This window comes from Cornus florida, unplaced genomic scaffold, assembly GCF_030987335.1.
Source record: "Cornus florida cultivar Cherokee Brave unplaced genomic scaffold, ASM3098733v1 CherokeeBrave_3.0.0_Hap2_Chr10, whole genome shotgun sequence".
NCBI lineage: Eukaryota > Viridiplantae > Streptophyta > Magnoliopsida > Cornales > Cornaceae > Cornus > Cornus florida.
In genome coordinates this window covers 61,748,922-61,769,569 of record NW_026775580.1, presented here as the reverse complement: position 1 = coordinate 61,769,569, position 20,648 = coordinate 61,748,922, and the positions used below count along the sequence as shown (strand labels likewise).

Below are 20,648 nucleotides of genomic sequence, written 5' to 3'. Positions count from 1 at the left end.
GAATGTGATGCACCAGTGTCAAATAGTATACGAGCAGATCTACCATGTATAGAAAACATACCCTCAATAGCCTAAGGAGACTGCCCATTATGTGGCATGAAGTTATATACCCTGCCATGGTGCAACTGTTGTGGAGGTTGTCCCTGAGGAAGTGGTGGTGCTGAAAGTGCCGGAAAGTTCTGAACTTGCCCACGTGGTATCTGTGGGGCCGGTAAAGGTAATGGCTGATTAGGTCTCAGCTGCCCATACTGTCCCTGTTTAGCTTTGGGACACATCTTGGCTGGATGCCCAATCTCTCTACAGTGATAACAATGTCCCTGAAAAGGACCTGTCTGCCTCCTCTGTTGATTTCCTGAAAACTGTTCCTGTCTAGTCTGAGGTACCACAACTTGCCTACCCTGATTAGGAACCCCATCTCTCTGTACATCTGTGTTTCCTTTGTTTTTCTTCCAAGGTTGATGTCCTTGAACTCTGCCCCGGTCATTAAACTTGGTACCACTACTGCTTCCCTTCTCCCCTGTCTAATGAGTGAAGTCTCGGTCAGCCCGCTTATCTCCCTTGGATTTTCGGTAATCACTCCCTATCTGGCAGTGTTGTAAAGCGGCATTAACCACCTGTATGTAAGTAGTATATACAGGACTACCTACGATCACCATCTTAATTTACCATATTAACCCCTTAACAAAATGGTCTCTCTTCTTTTCTTCAGTATTCACCTCCTCTGGTGCGAACAAAGACAAATTAATGAACCTCTGTTCATATTCAGCCACGGTCATATCCCCCTGCTGTAGATCTAGAAATTCGGTCTTCATTGCAGATCTTACTGATAAGGGAAAATACTTGTTATCAAAGCGAGTCTGAAATTCAGCATATGTCAATCTGGTCCTCTCTTCAATGGTAGTGATAGACTCCCACCACTGCAACGCATTGCCTATCAGTATAAAAGTATCTAGCATCTGTTTCTGCACTTTGGTACAGACTACCATCCGAAGATGACGTTTGCTTTCCTGTTTCCACTGATATGCTAACATGACATCTGTGGACCCTGCAAATGACGGTGGATTCCCTCTGATGAATGAGTGACGAGTTTTGTCCCATGACATTGGCTGTGCTACTGGTTCAGGAGCAGGTGCCATCTGAGGAGGTTGCTGGTTTTGTAAAGCAGATGCTACTCCTGCTGCTACAGCTCGTGCAATGATATCAGCAACTTGAGGAGAAAATTCCTGATTCTCATCTTGATTTGGGGAAATACTACGATTTCTGTTCACATTCCTTGTCCCACGTCTAACCATTTTTCTGTCGGATTAGAAAAATCTAACGTCAGTACATTATAATGGACCGACTAAAAGAGTACAAAGAACCCTAACACTTAGGCTCTAATTATCAGAATACACAACACGGAAGAATAGTAACCACAGATCCCTAAGACACTCGAACCTGGAATGCTCTAATACCAACTGTGATACCTCCACATTTTCCCCACAAAAGTTGATCAGGCTTATACACAAAAAATGAGAGGTATCAAAACAATTGGTAATATACAAGCATGGAATACAAAATGATAATAATAGAAGAACTTAGACAGAAAAGAAAAACTAAATGATAAAACATCCATCCATTCTTTATTAAATACAATACTCCTTTATAGAACTTGGAAATCCTATGTCAAGGATCCCTAAATATAAACCTGAAAGTTCAACGTCGGAAGTACATAAAACTGAAATCAAAATAATACATAAAACTTCTACCCTGAACAAGACCGTAAGAGTAGATGAGTTCGGATGGTGGTCCTACACTGTTAAGCTTCAACCTTGAAACGGGTACTGACCGTGTCCTGAAATAACAACAATGGTGGGTCAACCCCACGAGCAAGTCCTCTCTATTATGACCCAAATCAGAGAATCAAATAAATTAATTATTAAGATTCAGAAGTATACTATATCTGTATACACCTTAATGAGACTACACAATGTATAATATAACCTCAACCAGAATAGACGGTGATCACTTAGACTCACACGAGGTGGTTAAGTGTCTCCTTTCCCTACTTGGGAAATCAGTTATTAATACATGGTGTACGGTACTGACAACACAGACTATAAGTTCTACACAGTGGCAACATATCTCAAGGTACTAATGAATATACTGAGCATATCACTTAGGCAACACATGCCAATAATATTAAACCACATACCCCGACAGCCACACATCTGTCTATGGCAACGAATGCATAAGGTATAAATGAATCTCAACTTATTAGTCAGCTCACATGGTTCTATATGGCAACACATCCATATAATATAACTGCGACATGATTTATTTAGCAAGCCATTTATTATCGAAAATGCACGCAGCATAATATTAATGATTTATATATCATTAACAACATAAATAATCCCGTAATGTATAATGGACAATTTATATGAATAAAACCATGTAATCATTTAATTTAACATTAATGATTAATACCATTTAAAATAATAACACAATTAATATTTAAATATGTCATTAAATTAATTAGATCCGTTAATAGCGATTCGTACTATAAACGATACCATTAATGTCTGGAAATATTAATCAGACATAATAATAATTAACGGGTAATAAAAATAATAATTTAATATCCCGTTAAACCCGTAACTACCAACCTTAGGCCCAAAAATATAAGTTGAAGGTTCTGAAAATTACAAATCAGTCCTTAGGGGTATTCTGGACTTTTCCAGCAGCTGCAGAAGTCCCACACGTGCCCTCACGCGCCTCCCAGAGCTTCCCACACGCGCCGCCACCTTCCTCACACGTGCACGCGCTTACATGTGCCCCCACCGGCGTTTGGCATCAGCCACGCGCATGCACGCGCTACCGCGCGCGCACAATGACCACCTGCTGACGCGACGCTTCCTGGTTCGTTGGTTGCATCACCATTCTGTAGGCGCGCTACACTGGATTGAAACGATGATCCTAAAGTAATCATACGGCCACTGATTCGCGCACACCAACATATGGTGTACCGCGCTACACCGAATTGATCTAAGGATCAAAAGCTAATCTAACGGCCACTGATGCAAACGCATGGTAACCCTTGTGCGCTGCATCACACCGGATTACTCCGATCGTCTTCCCCACTGCCGGTGACCGGAATCTAGCCGGGAAATTCGCCAGAAATTACAGAAAAATCCCGAAAAATTCCAGAAAATTCTAAAAAAATCCCTAAAGCCTTAAATAATTATTTTAGCTATATTTTAATTACATAGGCTAATAAATAAATATCTAACACCTTTAATAATTAAAATTTCATTACTTTAATAAACTAAAAAAATTTAATTTATTAACATCTTAACATGCTTTCCATACTCCAAAATAATCTAAATAAATTAAATAATTAATTTAATGATTCAAAGGGGAAAAGTAGATAATAACTTGCCTTATGGATTTGAAACAAATCCGCCGATTGCGCGTCGTAGGGTAAAATTACCTACACCGATCCAAGCTTCTTTCTCTCTTCCTTTTTCCTTTCACTCTTATAAAATTGCTCACTGTTATTTTTTCCTCTTCTAACTAAGTGAGTTCCTTTAAATGGTAAGTTAACTACCTAATATATATATTAACTTATATAATATAAATATTACAAATATCTAACTTATAATAAATACCAAAACATTCCTACCAAATTTAAGTTAAGTCAATACAACCTAAGTCATGTTATTTGACCTAAAATTCTACCATAATAAATGTAATCCTATCTTTACATCATGACATTGTTTTATTATTATTATTATTATTATTATTATTATTATTACATCTTAATACATTACAATATAATAGTTTAAGTAACTAATATTAATTAATATAAAATATAACCAATTATAATATATAGAGCATATAATCTATATTACATATACAAACCAATAATGTTAATTGAATAATTTAGCATACACAATTCAAAGGTGAATAAGTCTATACATTAAATAATTAACCTAATACAAAATTAATTTAAATAAACTCTTTAAAAATACGGGGTATTACACATGTCATCAACATAAAGTAAAAGGATAATGAAACTTGACTTAAACCTCTTAAAGTTGTTGCAATGGTTAGCGTTGCACTTGTTATAGCCATGTCGCTTCATAAAACCATCAAACTTCTTGTACCCCTGTCTTGGGGCTTACTTCAAACTATACAAGTTTTTCTTTAACTTGCACACTAGTTTCTCTTTCCTTTTTATTGAGAAACCCTTCGGTTGTTGCATGTAAATCTCCTCCTCTAGGCCACCATAGATAAAAAGCAGTTTTGACATCTAACTGTTTAAGATACAACCCCTCTGCTGCAACAATGCTAAGAACTGAGCGAATGGTACTCAGTTTCACAACCGGGAAAAAAATGTTTGTGTAGTCAATGCCTTACTTCGGCTGAAAGCCTTTGATCGCCAATCTCGCCTTGTATCTCTTGGAATCATCGTGTTCCTCTTTTACCCGATACACCCATTTGTTGTGAAGAGGTTTCTTTCCCATAGGCAACTTGGTTAGTTTCCATGTTTTGTTGGAGATAAGGGACTTTATCTTATCTTTCACTGCAAACTCCTACTTGTTAACATCTTCAACCTGACATGCTTCATTATAACATTCATGCTCACCATCATCTGTGAGCAACAAATAATCCATATACCGTTGATTTGGAACATGAGGATGCGTGGACCTTTTAGGTACAAGCGTAGGAGTTGGAATCCGCGGTGAACTATGCTCTGTGTGTTCTGGCCAAGAACCCTCATCTATCTACTCCGCAACAATACTCTCTGGTTCATTATCCAACTTAACGAACTTAAGCTTAATCTGTATAGGACTAGTTGACTGTGCTGCATCTCTATCCTTGTACATTATATTCTCGTTGAAAACCACATCTTTACTTTTGATGATTTTCTTGTTTTGATTATCCTAGAGTCGATAACCAAACTCATCTCTGCCATACCCAACAAAGATGCATTTTAGTGACTTGGGGTCCAGCTTTCCCTTATTATAGTCACTAATATGGGCATATGCAATACAACAAAAGACTTTCAACCATGAAGGATTTACCTCTTCACTACTCCATACCTCTTTCGGAATTCAGTGCTCCAAAGGCACCGATGGTCCACGATTAATTAGGTAGGATGTTGTATTGACTGTTTCTGCCCAAAACTGTTTGGGTAGACCTGAATGTATGCGCATGTTTCTGGCTCTCTCTATCAATGTTCGGTTTATCAGTTCTGCCACCCAATTCTGCTGTGGTGTTCCTTACACAGTCCTTTCTAATTAGATCCCATTATCAAAACAAAACTTCTTAAACTCGGTGTCTTTATACTCACCACCATTATCTGGCTTCAACCTCTTGATCTTCAAACCTATCTCATTCTCCACTCTAGCCTTCCACTTATTGAATACGTCAAATACATCAGATTTGTACTTCAAAAAATAAACCCATACCTTCCTCATGTGGTCATCAATGAAAGTCACGAAGTAGGATTTTTCGCCAATGGATGAGACAATAGCTGGCCCCCAGACAGTGGCTAGCCCGCAAACTTGAGTATGAACTAACCCAAGTTTCTCCTTTCTGAGATCTCTGCCACTCTTCTTAAAACTGACCTTCTTCTTCTTGCCCATCACGAAACTCTCACAGAAGTCAATATTAATTACCCGTATGCTTGGTAGTTTCCCCTTTGAGTGCATAATCTTGAACCCCCTTTCACTCATGTAACCTAGTCTCTGATACCAAAGGTTATGATCTTCTCTATTTTTTGCAACTACTATAGACCCACAAACACTGGTAGTTGTGTAGAGAGTGTCAGATTTCCAACCACATGCAATGGTTATAGCGCCTTTGGAAACTTTCCACGAGTCTCCATTTAAAGTTGTAAGAAAACCTTCCTCTAACAATTGTCCCACAGAAATCAGATTCTTCCTCAAGTCAAGCTTGCCCATTCAACTTGATTTGCACTTCACCCTTGCCAACGACGCTGTAAGGTTGATCATCACCAAGATACACCTTGCCAAAGTTACCCGGTTCATAGCTATTAAATAGCTCTTTGCTTGAGGTGCCATGAAACGATCCGCCGAAATCTAAAACCCATGACTCTGCCATGCTTTCCAAAGAGCATATCAATGCATCACTTGATTCTTTCAAGACAACGTTTGTTTCAGTTTTTCTTTCGGTTCCCTTCTTTGGAAGTCTGCAATCAACACGGTAATGTCCCTTCTTTCCACAATTCCAACACTGTAGAAGGCTATTCTACATACTAGAAAGGGTTTCCATAAAAGACTTCGTTGTTTTCTCGTTCTTAATGATAAAGGCGACTGATTTTGACAACATCAATCTGACAGTGCCAAAAGCCTTCCTATCAAGTAATTCCTATTATGCATCCTTTGTATCCTCTGGCTTCTCTCCCAAAGGGCGGTACATATTTTTTTGAAATAAGAGGTCTTTCTATTTGTATCTTCCAGAAACCGAAGTTTGTGTCATCAAACTTCTCTATTATATATATAGATGACTTATTTTCTAATGCCATCACTCCTACTCGAACGGATAGATCTGATTGAAAGACTTTCAAAAATTTGTCAAACAACTTCTGTGCCCTAGGTTCTCAACCAAAGGCTCTGATACCAGTTATTGGAGTTGCTACACAATCAACTGGATACTTTGATACAAGTTGTTGTGGCGGAAACACAAAATAAACAACGTTGTTCGAGAAATAATCAAGCAATCACGAAGAATAAAAAAAAATATTCATACACAAGAACACAAAATATACATGGTTCACCCAAATCTTAGGGTTACGTCCATGAAGCGTACCGAACAAATTCTGTGAAAAAGATGAAGAATTAGAATGAGAATTTTCTCTCAATTGCTCTCTCTTGTGTTGACACAAATTAATCAATCATACAACATGTTAGAAATAAGAGAGAGAAATTGTACTCTATATTGTATTGATGTATATGAGATATATAATACAATAGCACATAGGGGTTTATATAGGAGAGGTACTGTATGGAGAGCAAGTCATTACCATATAAGGTAATGTTATATATAGTAATGAGGGTGAGTTAAGACAATTACCATATAAAGTAATGCTATATATGGTAATGAAATATTATAGAATATATTCTACTAATACATGGTAATAATATATTATAGAATATATTCTAACACAACCTGTATAATTATCCTTTCTTTTTTCTTTTTTCTTCTCACTTTTTTCCACACTCTGAAATCTTATTAGAATTCATATATATAGAGTCCCAAATTTGTCCTACAAAAACTTGTCTTTTATAAAGTTCAAAACCAATAAGAAATTAAAAACAGATAAAGTTACCAAATAATATTGGGAAAAGTGCAAAAAAACCCCTTGAACTATTGGATAATCAGCAATTAACCCCCTGAACTATCAAAGTTGCAATTAACCCCCTAAACTATGCATTTTTGTTGCAGATAGCCCCATCCGACACTGTTCCGATCAGATCCATCCCTGTTCCGGTTGGATCTTAGCATTAAATTGACCACATGTCATATACTATAATTTTAATGACCATAATACCTTCGTGAGCATAAAAAGACATTAGTGCTCCTTATTGTAACTATTAAACCCAAACACCTTTTAAACTCCCCAAACACACCCTTATGTCTATATATATATATATATATATATATATATATATATATATAGTTATAATTTATAAACTACTGTTGAACTTCTTCCCAACGCGCATGATTGGGAAAAAATAAAAAATTTCGTGTTCACATGTGGAACTAAAAAAAATTAGAATTAGGACTAGAATTTGAAGAATTCATAGATGCACACAATCGTTATTGTGCAAAGATTTTAACGATGGCTTATATGCTTTAACATGTCCACAAACCCTAACCCTTATATATATAGCTCCCTCTTTCTGTGTGTGTATATACATATATATAGCTTGTATGGTTATGTAAATTGCAGAACAATGGAAGGGTTTTTTAGAGGAAGCTTACTGGTACATGATGGAGAGATATAGTCAAAGTGGGTCTCTCTCTCTCAAAAAAATAAATAAATAAAAAATAAAAAGACAAATGTTTCAGTCTTGATTCTTGAAGTGTTTCTTATCCAGCAAACACTTCTATTGTCCCAACAAATCTATAATTTATAGAGCAATATATATACACACAGAGGGAGAGAGGAGAGGAGAGACGTCCCAGATCACAATTATTTTTTTTAGAAAAAAATAAAAATAAAAACCACCAGGAAGCACGTGTTTGTGAAGAAAATGTATAGTACTTTTGGGATTGAAGAGTGTATCCACAATCAACTACTCTCCATCTACTTTCGGGATTGCAAGGCCTCCTATTATGTCGCATTCGCTTAGCACCTCTCTAACGTTGTGTTCATAGAGGTCTATCCTTTCGACGATCTCTAGCTTCCGTTCACCGGCATCATGGCTCCATCTACCTCTGTTATGGCAGTCGGATTCACAATTACTCGTCCCTTTGGTTTTTAGGGATTTCGTTTTTGTTTGACGTTTTGATTGTGGTTGTTAGCCTTTGAGCTATTTTGGGGGGTTTTGGACCTCCTGTTTTGTAATCTCTTTTAAACTGAAAAAAAAAAGTACAGTACATATAACTGTGTGTATGTGTGTGTGTATATATACAGTACATATAACTGTGTGTATGTATATATATAGTATATATATATGAATTGAAGAAGATGAACAGTGACAGAGGGCGTAAGGTTGTGTTCGGGTGTGATTTTTTTATTTTTTATTTTTTGGCTAAAGATAAGATTGGCTTTGTTGTCACTTTTTTATTGGTTTAGGAATGATCAACTGCCACGTCATCAAGTTAAAGTATAATTCTCAAAATTACATAGTTTTAAATAAGGGTAATTTTGTCTTTTAATATTTCCGACCAAGCCACTTGTCGGAATACAAAAAATCAATAATTTAAGGGTTTTTTTTTGTAACAAATTAATAGTTTAGGAAGCATTTTTGTAATTTAAGGGATTTATTGTAATATGCCAATAGTTCAGAAAATTAATTGCACTTTACCCAATAATATACTCCACAAAACCACAAGAAGCCCATGGTTTGGTCGCGATGGTGGGAATAAGCATTTCGTTGACCAGCATAAGGCTAGTTCGTGTTAGGTAACCTGTTGATTACAGTTTCAACGTTGCATTTCTTATAAACAAAGGGTACTTTTTCTCCGTAATAGAGAATACTGTAACAACTACCACCAGTCACCAGCCCAGATTTCCACCCACATATATATATATATATATATATATATATATATATATATATTGGATTGATGATTAAAATCACTCAACAAGCTAGAAGGAGAGCAAAGAAAATCAAGCAGAGATTAGAACTCAACTATGGAGGAGAACAAATTTTGCCCATCGGAGACTGCAGGGAAACCTATAAGATGTAAAGGTTTGATTCCTTTTTAACTGGACTTTTGCTTCCTCCTACAATCTCTGGCATTAATTTTAATTATTATATGCTTCATTTATTTTATTTTTATTTTGAAATATATACTACAGCTGCAATAAGCAGAATCCCAGGAGCGCCTCTTGTAATAGAAGAAATTGAAGTCTCCCCTCCAAAAGCTTGGGAGGTTCGGATCAAAGTACTCTGCACATCCCTTTGTCATAGTGATGTTACCTTCTGGAAATTGAATGCTGTAAGTAAATATATATACCCCACAAATATAAATACGCACACAACAAATCATTTATATATATACCAATTCAATACAATTTTTCCCCTAATTGTCAGGGACCAGCCGCTCTTTTTCCAAGGATTTTCGGGCATGAAGCTGTTGGGTAACGCCATATATTGTATATTGTTCATAATTTTATTTTCATTTTATATTGTGTGATTTTTTTTTTTTTTTTTAGTATTGTTGATTGTGTGGGAGAGCATGTGGAGGAAGTAAAAGGAGGAGATTTAGTGTTGCCAGTGTTTCAAAGGGATTGTGGGGAATGTTGGGATTGCAAGTTCTCCAAGAAGAGCAATGTTTGTTCCAAATTTGCTAAGCCAGTGTACCATGGCATGCCAAGGGATGGAACCAGCAGATTCAAGGACTTGAACGGAGAGGTTTTGTATCATTTCTTGAATGTGTCCAGCTTCACCGAGTACACGGTGGTGGATGTCACGCATGTCGTGAAGATCAACCCTGACATTCCGATCGACAAGGCCTGCTTGCTCAGTTGTGGAGTTTCTACCGGTAAGTCATTAGTCATAAAAGGATCATCGCTTGATATAATGGTAAAAACTTGATAAGACGTTAGTTCAATCATTTGTATTCCCGCGAAGAAATGAAAAATTAATTAATTGTGGTCCGAGTGCAGGTGTTGGTGCAGCTTGGAAGGTTGCAGAGGTGGAAGAGGGGTCGACAGTGGCAATCTTTGGGCTTGGAGCTGTGGGACTTGCGGTAATTAATTATATTTACTTGGTCATTGTTAATTTGCGGTAGGTCGCTTACGCAACAACTATCTAGGTAAAATCTTTACATCGCATGTTAAGTAAACAATGTAAATCTCGAAATGGATACTAATTCAACATGATGACAAACAAATGTTCAATTCAAGGTGAGAATTGAAAACAAATACTCAAAACTGTCGGCTATTGTTTGTCTAATTGTAGTGTTGTAAAGTAGTTCAAAAATGCTTATTGTCAGTTGAGTCCCTGGAAAGTGCAGAAGTGGACGGTAGGTGAACTTTACATTATTTGCACAAAAGCCCTCAAATAATTCACTGAATTGCTGCAGATGCAAAAATTTTGTAGACTACCTTTTAGTCTCATATGCAATCATTGTTGTTTTTTTTTTTTTTTGTCGTAATAGTTGACTACTCTTTACAACCATAGAATGTGGCATGATTCACGAGTCCCATTTTACTTTAATGAGTGGAATGAATTATGGCCTGCTTTATATATACTTTTCCTCCAAGACTCGATTATATTATATTCGAGTCTCCCTCTATTACGTGAATACTCTCTTTGCACGGTATCTTACGAATACCCTGATTACATAAAAATAAATAAATAAACACATTGTATATATTAATTATTTTGTTGTGTAAATGCATATTATATGCTGGTTGTGAATATAATTGACTATATATATATATATATGTATAAGTGAATCTAAATGGAACAGGTTGCAGAGGGAGCTAGGGTTCGTGGAGCAGCAAAGATTATAGGTGTTGATTTGAATCCTGGAAAGTTTGAAACTGGTAATTAATTAATGGGTGTGATTGAAATTTAGTTTGTGCTTTGATTTTGATTGAAAATGACTGTCAAACTAACGAGATTGTGATAGATTTGATGTTGCAAAATTTATATTGTGTTTTTATTATGCATTGGCAGGGAAACAATTTGGAATTACTGATTTTATTAATCCTACCGTCTGCCTCGGAAAATCAGTGAGCGAGGTTAGTATTAACGTAAAAGTCAAGGAATTAGTTAGCAAATCAAATTTAAATCCAAGTAAGTAAACAATTATTCTCTCTACTCAGGCCTACCAATCTTTTAAAATTTGACCAATGATACTTCACTTTTGATCTACCAAATTTATTAAAAAACAATTTAACCTTTTAAAAAAAAAAAATTATTTTTGTTGTTGTTTTTAAATCAGGTTATAAAGGAAATGACAAATGGGGGTGCTGATTATTGCTTTGAGTGCATTGGGTTGGCATCAGTGGCGCGAGATGCTTTCAGTAGTTCTCGACCGGTCTCTCTCTCTCTCATGATCATATATATAGTGTTTCATATATATGTGTGTGTATAGATATATATGTGTAAAGGAAATATAACTCGCTTTTATGTATAATAATAAAAGTAAGAATGCATGGAAAATAGGGTTGCGGAAAGACGGTGGTATTGGGGGTGGACGTGCAGAGCTTGTCAATAAGCATCAACTCCTTGGAGTTACTCGTGGGTAGAAGTGTTGTGGGGTCACTATTTGGAGGTGTCAAACCCAAATCTGACATTCCCATTCTTGCCAATAAATATCTCAACAAAGTAAGTTTCCTTCCATCATTATTTTTTATTTTATTTATTTATTTATTTTTCATGTGGTAATGTTCAAATTTTTATCCGAACTAATTCACATAACAGTGCAAGACACCGACACCCTTAGTTATCCCAAACTTATTTAATCAAACCTATATCCCATATGAAAAATTTTAATTAAAGACAATGTGTTCAATTGCATAGGTGGCCTCTTTTCACTTCTTTATCCCGGTTGGTGAAATTTCATCATTAATAATGAAGAATTTTATCACTACAACGCTGAAAAGCCATGAAATTCATCGGTGAAAAGCCATGAAATTCATCATTGATAACGGTAAAATTCAACAACAAAAAATCGTTACCAAAAAGGATTTTGATTATTTAAATTCTTAATTTCACACATAATAATATCTTTTACCTTGAATAGAATGTCATATGTGGCCTCTTATATTTTATATTTAAATTTTTATAATATTTTTTATATTTCATAAAGGATCATATCATTTAAATTTTTAATTTTTTTTGGTTGAACAGGAACTTAATTTGGATGGGTTTATAACACATGAAGTGAGCTTCAACGATATTAACAAAGCTTTCGATTTACTACTGAATGGGAAGAGCATACGATGCATCATATGGATGGATGATTAAAGTGGTCCATCCCTGTGCCTTTCAATGGCACTTCAAATTATTATTTTTTCACTAATTCAAGTGAATGATATTGTAGTATATATGTATATGAATTCATCATATATATCATATATGCATTATTATCTTGTGGGTGTATTTGTAGTATGTATCATTGTATTGTTGCTGTTGTGGTGGTGGTGGTTGTAAGATTTTGTGGCTCATCTAGCAACCTATCCCGATAAATAAATGAATCCCTCAAAGCTGGTGTGCATGCGTGTGTCTATATATATATATATACCTAGCAAGAAAAGAGGATGGAGTGAGTCCAACGTTTGACTCGAGACTCTGTACTAAATGGGTTATGTAACTCCGACAAAAATCACCTCCAGGACACCTCTCATTAGAAGTGGTCAGTGAGGATTTAATGGCTGTGATGGTACCACCTATTCATCTTTGATCACATCATGATCTAGTCATTGCCAAGTCAGCCAGAAGGTAAAAAAAAAAATATTGAGCTACGTTAATTTTTAGGGTTAATTACACTCACATCTTCTGAGGTTTGTTATATTAACAGCCAGATGAAACTTAGCCCTTTTTTGAACACTCACACCCCTTGTTAGAAATTTCAGCCAAACAAGCCCTTAAAAGATAGAAAAAGACGAAATTACCCTTGAATATTTAATTCATTTTAATAATAAAAATAAAAAATATTTCTCAACTTGTAAAATGACAAATTTGTCCATACATATGTCATCGGCTCTTCCCTCTCTCCACACCTGCTGCCACCATCTCTCCTTAACAATGGCCGCCACCTCCACCCACCGCTATCATCTCCCTTCAGCCATGATCGCCGCCACCATCTCTCTACACCCACCGCCACAGCCACTACCACCATCTCTCTCCACCCACCTGTGATTACACAATATCACCATCTATCTTATCACCACCACCATGGTTGATCTATGCCCGCGGTGGCCCAACAAGCCGTTGTGAGAGTGAGGAGGAGGTTAGTTACAGAAGGGTGGTACAAGAAGGAAGTGGATCGCAGCGGTACAAGTTGAAGTGGATTAGGGTTTGTGGAATTTTGTGAAGGAATCCAAATTGATTTGTGGCTTGTGGATCGCAGCAGAGGCGGTGACGAGGGGTTGCTCATCTTCTTGTCAACCGACATTCATTTTGTAGGTATATTTGTGTATTTTAATTCTCTCTTTCAATCGGGTTTTTGTAGAGAAAGAAAAAAATGGTTTGAGTTAAAAAGGAAATCCTTATTTGTGTTGTGTATTTGAGCATTAATTCTGTGATTGTAATCGGGTTTTTGAAGAGAAAAAAAAAAAAAGGAAATTGATTTAGAAAAGGAAAGTTATAGAATTTGGTATGTTTTTCTGTGTATATATATATGTATGTATGTATATGTCAAAAAACACACCAAATTCTTGAACTTTCCTTTTTTAAATAAATCATTAGCAACCCCATTGAATCAATATAGATATATATGTTTTTTGGAAGTTAATTGATATACATATATTCTTCAGTAATCATACAAAAATATATACAATCAAATATAAATATAATACAGAAACACACGTCTTGTGAAGTGATTGTGGTGGTGGGTGGGTGGGTGGAAGGTTAGAACTGTAATTTCAATATTTAAATAGGTCAATAGTCAAAGGGCAATAAAGTAAATTCATCATATGTCAGATGTGATAGGGGTGTGTTTGTTAACTTTATTAAATATGAGGGGATGTGATTGTTCAAAAACGGCTTAACTTTCATCTGGCTGTCAATAGAGTAAACCTCAGGGGGTGTGAGTGTAATTAACCCTAATTTTTACTATACACAAAAATACCAGATATAAATACAATTGTACAATACAATTTCCTTGCCCTCCCATTTCTCTTCCTCTCTTTTCTCTCTCTCAAACGTATCTTTTCAAAGTCAAACACCAAAACCTGTTCTCAAACCCCTCACGCACATTGGTTCATCCATGGCGGTCACACCTTCGGCATGATAAAGAGAACTTGTACGTGGCGAAGATGGCAAGTGGCCTATGAAGGGATGTTAGAGTTTATGGAAAAGATTTTGACGGCGGCGAACTGGTGAAGGAGCGCTACCTCCTATCCGTTGCCTACAAGAACGTGATCGATGCAAGAGGAGAGCCTTTGCAACGAGACCACATCTCCATGATCAGAAACTATATATCTAAGGTTAAGTCCCAGCTCTCCTCAATCTGCGATGATATTCTCAAGTTATTTGACTTGGGCATCTTCCTTCAGCTTCATTGGGACTCCATAGTCTTTCACCTAAAGATTGAGAGCGATTATCATCATTATGTCGCTGACTTCAAGGCTGGTTTAGAGCTCAAGGAGGCCACTGAGAGCATACTCAATGCCTACAAATCAATTTAGGTCAAATGCAATTTGATCCAATTTGTTTTCCTGATGAATAAAGTTCAAGGTGTAAAGTGATTTTTTTTTTTTTTTTTTTTTCACGGAATTAGTTATAAGAATATAGTAAGTTTACCGAGCTCGGCCGTGAAATATTCATTAAGATATGTGTCTGTTCTTAGTCATTCTTTCATTTTTTTTTTTTTAGGGAAATGTTGTTATGGAACACATTTCACATTAATAAAATTAATTTTAGATGTAATTCCCTTTGCCTAAATAAAATTTTGATTCAATTCAACTCTATGAAGGTTTATCTTGACAAGTCACACAGTTGCACAAACTCAGATTTGCCATTATGCTCTATCACACAACTTCAATTATATTTTATGCTACCAATTTTTTTTTTCTTATCATCTAAACTTGTGTTAATCTTTGTCAGCATCATCCTCAACATGGACATAGGTGTAGTTATAGTCAACTCTTGATCAATGAATAACAAATATCAGGACAAAACTCCTAATTAATGAAATGAAATGAAATGAAAAAAATATTTTTTGGGTTCTACAAAATAAAAAGGTCATTTAGAACATGTATTTTTACCTACCAAAGAAAAGATTAATTTTTGCTAAGCAAATAGTTAGATCATAGCAATTTCATAACTACCATCACAACTAAATTTCAATTAGTGTAGGAACATATTTATAACATAAATCACAACTCATTTCATTTAATATATATATATATATGAGATTCATAAAATTAACTGATGACAAAGGGAAAAATATACACGTCTTTAGAATAACACCATAACGATTTCATAATTAGTAGTTACTATCACAATTAAACTTCATATAGTGTAGGAACATATTTGTAACAAATATCACAACTTATTTCATTCAAGGGGAAACCAAGTACGTGTCTCATCATAATGATTTCATAACTATCATCATAACTAAATGTCATATAGAGTAAGAACACATTTCTAACATAAATCATAACTTATTTCATTAATATATATATATATATATATATATATATATATATATATTAAATTCGTAAAATGAACCGAAGTCGAGGAAAACCAACATGTGTTTAGAATAACATCATAATGATTTCATAACTAACATGACAACCAAATTTCATATAATGCAAAAACTCATTTCTAATATAAATCATAAAAATTAAATATATATATATATATATGAGATTTATAAAATTAACCGAAATTAAAAAGAAACCTAACACATATTTGTGTTGTCGTTCTCAAAATGTGTTTGTTTGTTGTTACGTTTGATTCATGTTATGTATTTGAACCATTATGTATATTCATAATGTTACACTATATCAATTCTTTCTGCTATAATACACCCAAAAAGAAGAACTTAACCATAAAGATACTTCAGCACTTGGAGTTCAGAATCAACAATGGTACCTCTTTTAGTTTATTTTTTGATCCTTGGTATGCAGTGTGTTCTTTGCACCAGAAATTTGGTTTGAAGAATCTTATTATTGGTTTCAATACTAATGCTACTGTTAATGCATTGTGGCAAAACTCTAGGTGGACTGTACCACCATCTTGGCCATCTGAGATACCACAGTTCTTAATAAGTTCAACATTTGTAGATAATGTTGAAGCTGATGATGAGATAGGATGGGTTGTAGGTCAATTTAGCTTTAGCGCAGCATAAAACATTTGTAAATAACAAGGTACTGAGGCTCCATAGTAGTCATTGGTTTGGAATGGCAGAAAGCCTAGATATCCATTTTTGTTGTGTTGGTGCTCCAGCAAGCAAACAAGTCATTAATACACCTTAAGAAGCAGTCTCAATTTCACAACTATATGTCATAACTACTACAAGGATGAATACTCAAATGACCATCTTTTCTGGTCTTGTCCATTTGCTCAACAGGTGTGCCAATGGTTTAGGGAAATTTATAAATGGGATGAGCTACTATCACTTCCATCGTTTGAAACTGTCATTAGCTAGTTCATTTCACAATCCACAAATTCAATAAGGAACAAAATTTTGAGGTTTTTCTTTACTGCTATTATATGTGGAGTATTTGGAATAATAGGAAAAAGCACAAAAAAAAATAATAATAATAAATAAAAATAAAATAAAATAAATAAATAAAAACCTCATAACACAACACCATGATAATCCAAAAAGTTCTTCACTAAGGGGAGGGCTAGGGAAGAAGAATAGAAATAACTTCATGTTCTTAATTCTAAATATAATCAAGTACAATATATTTCATTTGAAATAGTAAAAACTCAGCGAAAATGCCATTAGAAACTTGCAAAACCATACAAAGAATTGGCTTACAACATTGTAATCAATTAACACCAATAAAAGGGCAACATTATAAAACCTAGGAAAATGAAGAAAAAGATTGTGGGGACAAAAAAAATGGAAAAAAGAAAGAACTTATCTGGAACGATGGCTACAATGATGCGTCCTTCCTTCACTTAGCAGGTCCATTGTTCACCTTAATCTCCAAAACCCTAGTTGCTTGCAAATTAGTAGCATTTGGAAGCTCAAAACCTACTGCCTCATGACCCATGAAATTTTTATTAGCACCATTACGTCCCAATTTATTTGCACGCCAATTTCTACAAACAATAAGAATATGCTTACAAGTCCAAAAACTTTTTTAAATTTTCAATTTATGAGGTAAGAGATCATGTTAAGCGATAGATCCTTGGATGCATAAGAAGAAAATCAAATATCAATTGTAACATAAAGAAATTTCTTTAATATTCTATTTTTCAGACCATCATTGAGAGAGAAGACAATATTAAATATGAGTTTAGTATCACCAAAATAATAGAAAGAAATGTCAAAGCTCCATCATATCAAGATGTAACCTTTTTCTAATATAGTTACCACAAATAAATCATATATAAACTCAAAGAGGGCCAAGAGCCTAAGATACTTGTGAATCCAGTTAATGAGCTCAAAATTATACTTATTGGCTCATTTGGAAAAAGTTGCTTAAGATATTTTCATTAAAAAAAAAATTTGACTGATAACTAAAAATATGAAAGTATAAGTTGTTTGTCTAATGACCCTTAATAAAATAAGGGGTTTTGAAAAAAATCCATTAAAAATCTTGTATCAACTTGTCACACTTAAGTATGTGTATATATATAAGGGGTTTTGAAAAAAATCCATTAAAAATCTTGTATCAACTTGTCACACTTAAGTATGTGTGTGTGTGTGTGTGTGTATATATATATATATATATAGGTAAATGCCACAACCATATTCCTATATTCCCTATCAAATTTATGTTCTTCCCGGCTTCGCCATTTTCGCTTAACACTTCTAGATGAGGATACCACATTACTAGCATTAACCAAATGGAATTTTATAGCATATGACTCCCACAAGCCCCAATCTGATGAAGAATTTAAATAAGACCCATTAGAGATTTGAGGCTCTTGTTGCTTTCCACTCCATAACCACCTAGACAAATAGGTAAATGCCACAACCATATCTCTCATAATCCAAAATTTTCATTGTACTTATGTTTTGATAGTTTAAAGATGAGACAAAATATTCAAAGATGGATTCTATTTTTGCCAGTTATGGGAACAACTAAAATAAAAAAATTGATTAAGTAGATAGAAACAAACAGTAATAGAGGTTAAAACCCAAACAAATGAAGGATGATATTAGTGTCTGTAATAAAAATATTCTTTGTTTTTCTCAGGTCCTTGTTAGCAAACAAAGGAGTCATATAACATCTATTTTGAACATTAAGTGGATTGACACCCCATATTTGACCCAGTAGTTGAAATTGCGTATATTTTCAGAGATAAATTATATTCACCAAAAATAGATCAACAATTCAAATGTAATTGATATCACAAACTAAACAGAAAAAATGAAAGTTAAGAAATAAAACAAGAGAAAAGAAAAAACCATCATTCAACCCGGAAATAAAGAAAGAAAAAAAAATCTTGGAAACAAGAACTTGAAAAAAGTGAATATATTAATAAATCTTCACATTTTTTAAAAATAAAAAATAAAAATTGATCCAACATTGAAATGGAAACAATCCATTTTCAAGCTCAAACTTTTTCAACGTTAGAGAAAAAAGAAAATCCACCTTTAATTGTTGTAGTTCGTATCAGGAACAAAAGAAAAAAAATATATATCGTAGATTTTGCTTCTCTCTGAAATTTGGAATATCAAAAGAAGATTTGAGAAATAAAAATAGTAAGGGTTCTAAAGAAGATTGCAAGAAGAAGTAAAAAGAAAATAATCTGAGCTTTATATATATAAGAGTTAGATATGAAGAGAAAAAAGAGGACCAGAAATATTCACAAATGACGAATGAGTTGTCCACCGACTACAAAGCAGATGTTTTGGGACTTGAGAGCTTTCATTGTGCAAATCCATTCTTTCACTTCACTGTTGCCTATTCTAGATTGCCTGACTTCTCTATAGCCCATGAGAGGAACATAGGAAAGGAAGATAATACTAAGCCTAAATCAATCTTTTTGCAAACAAAAAACCTAAATCCAAACCCATAAAAATTCCTTTACGAGCCAACATATATAAAAGATCAAATCAATCCCAAAAAATTATAAAAAGAAAGATAATATTGGAAAAAAAAAAATGTACGTTTTGGGACTTGAGAGCTTTCATTATGCAAATCCATTATTTCACTTCATTGTTGCCTATTCTAGATTGTCCGACTTCTTCAGAGCCCCAGTTTGTGTAATTAATCTTTATCTACTTAACAAAGTGAATGACAAGAACATGACTCTTTTCTGAACTGTTGTGAGGACTCTCTTTCTACATAAACAGAAACAAAAATCTCAAAAAGACCTACTTAGCTAGCAGAGCCCTTTGATAATGGGCAAAGTGGTGAAGAACCTTTGAGAGGCTCATTTTTTATCTCCCACATTGCTCTATGTCAGATTGGGGCAAGTCTACAGCCCGGCGCGTGTAATGACCCTGTCATTTTCCTTTCTTTCATTTTTCTCAAATTTTACGAATGAATTTTTTCCGTTGAATTTTCTTTTCTGAGTTCGGTTACTCATCACTTAGTGGTGTCTTGAGTGCTCGGAAATAGTTTCCGAGACTCTTTCCTTTGGATTGATAACTTCTTTTAAGGACTAAGTCATTTCCATATTTTATTTTATTTTGACACTATTCACTTTTCGTCTTTTTCCCCGTTTGTCACTTTGTTGGTACAACCTCACTTTTCGTGTTCGAAGTTGAGTTTTGACTTCACGAGTTTTCATTTCAGTTGATTTCCTTGAAACGCGTAGCTTTACTTTTGGATAAAAGTTCACCGGTTGTTTCTTTCTCCTGCAGAGGCGTGGATGAAAGGATTCTTTAGAAACATTGATATTTCTTGGGGTGTTTTTCATAAATATCTTTTGAAGATATTTATTTCGGGGGTTTTTAAGAAAAGCTTGCCGTCGTTTCTTTCTCCCGCAGGGGTGTGGATGAAAGGATTCTTCAAAAACATTGATGTTTCTTGAGGTGTTTTTTATAAATATCTTTTGAAGATATTTACTTCAAGGGTTTTTCATTCTGGGTAGTTTTGCAGTTATCCTTTCTTGGAGGGGCCATTATGCAATTAACAAAAGTTATTGCAA

General features: G+C 34.7%; 3 protein-coding genes across 3 annotated transcripts; 2 read left to right on the top strand and 1 right to left on the bottom strand.

Moving 5' to 3' along the window:
• Positions 1–662: 662 nt before the first annotated feature.
• Positions 663–1,136, bottom strand: LOC132277697 (uncharacterized). Its single transcript, XM_059779545.1, has one exon. It carries the CDS (start codon positions 1,134–1,136, stop codon positions 663–665), a length of 474 nt encoding a protein of 157 aa, XP_059635528.1.
• Positions 1,137–9,075: 7,939 nt separating this feature from the next.
• Positions 9,076–12,800, top strand: LOC132278716 (alcohol dehydrogenase-like 2). Its single transcript, XM_059780576.1, has 10 exons — positions 9,076–9,431; positions 9,542–9,681; positions 9,777–9,823; positions 9,899–10,227; positions 10,352–10,434; positions 11,161–11,236; positions 11,370–11,434; positions 11,638–11,733; positions 11,862–12,023; positions 12,549–12,800. The coding sequence occupies exons 1-10, from the start codon at positions 9,374–9,376 to the stop codon at positions 12,663–12,665; spliced, it is 1,173 nt and encodes a 390-aa protein (XP_059636559.1). The 5' UTR covers positions 9,076–9,373; the 3' UTR covers positions 12,666–12,800.
• Positions 12,801–13,445: 645 nt separating this feature from the next.
• On the top strand, positions 13,446–15,049 carry LOC132277695 (14-3-3-like protein). The gene is made up of 2 exons (XM_059779544.1): positions 13,446–13,555; positions 14,698–15,049. The coding sequence occupies exons 1-2, from the start codon at positions 13,446–13,448 to the stop codon at positions 15,047–15,049; spliced, it is 462 nt and encodes a 153-aa protein (XP_059635527.1).
• Positions 15,050–20,648: the final 5,599 nt, after the last annotated feature.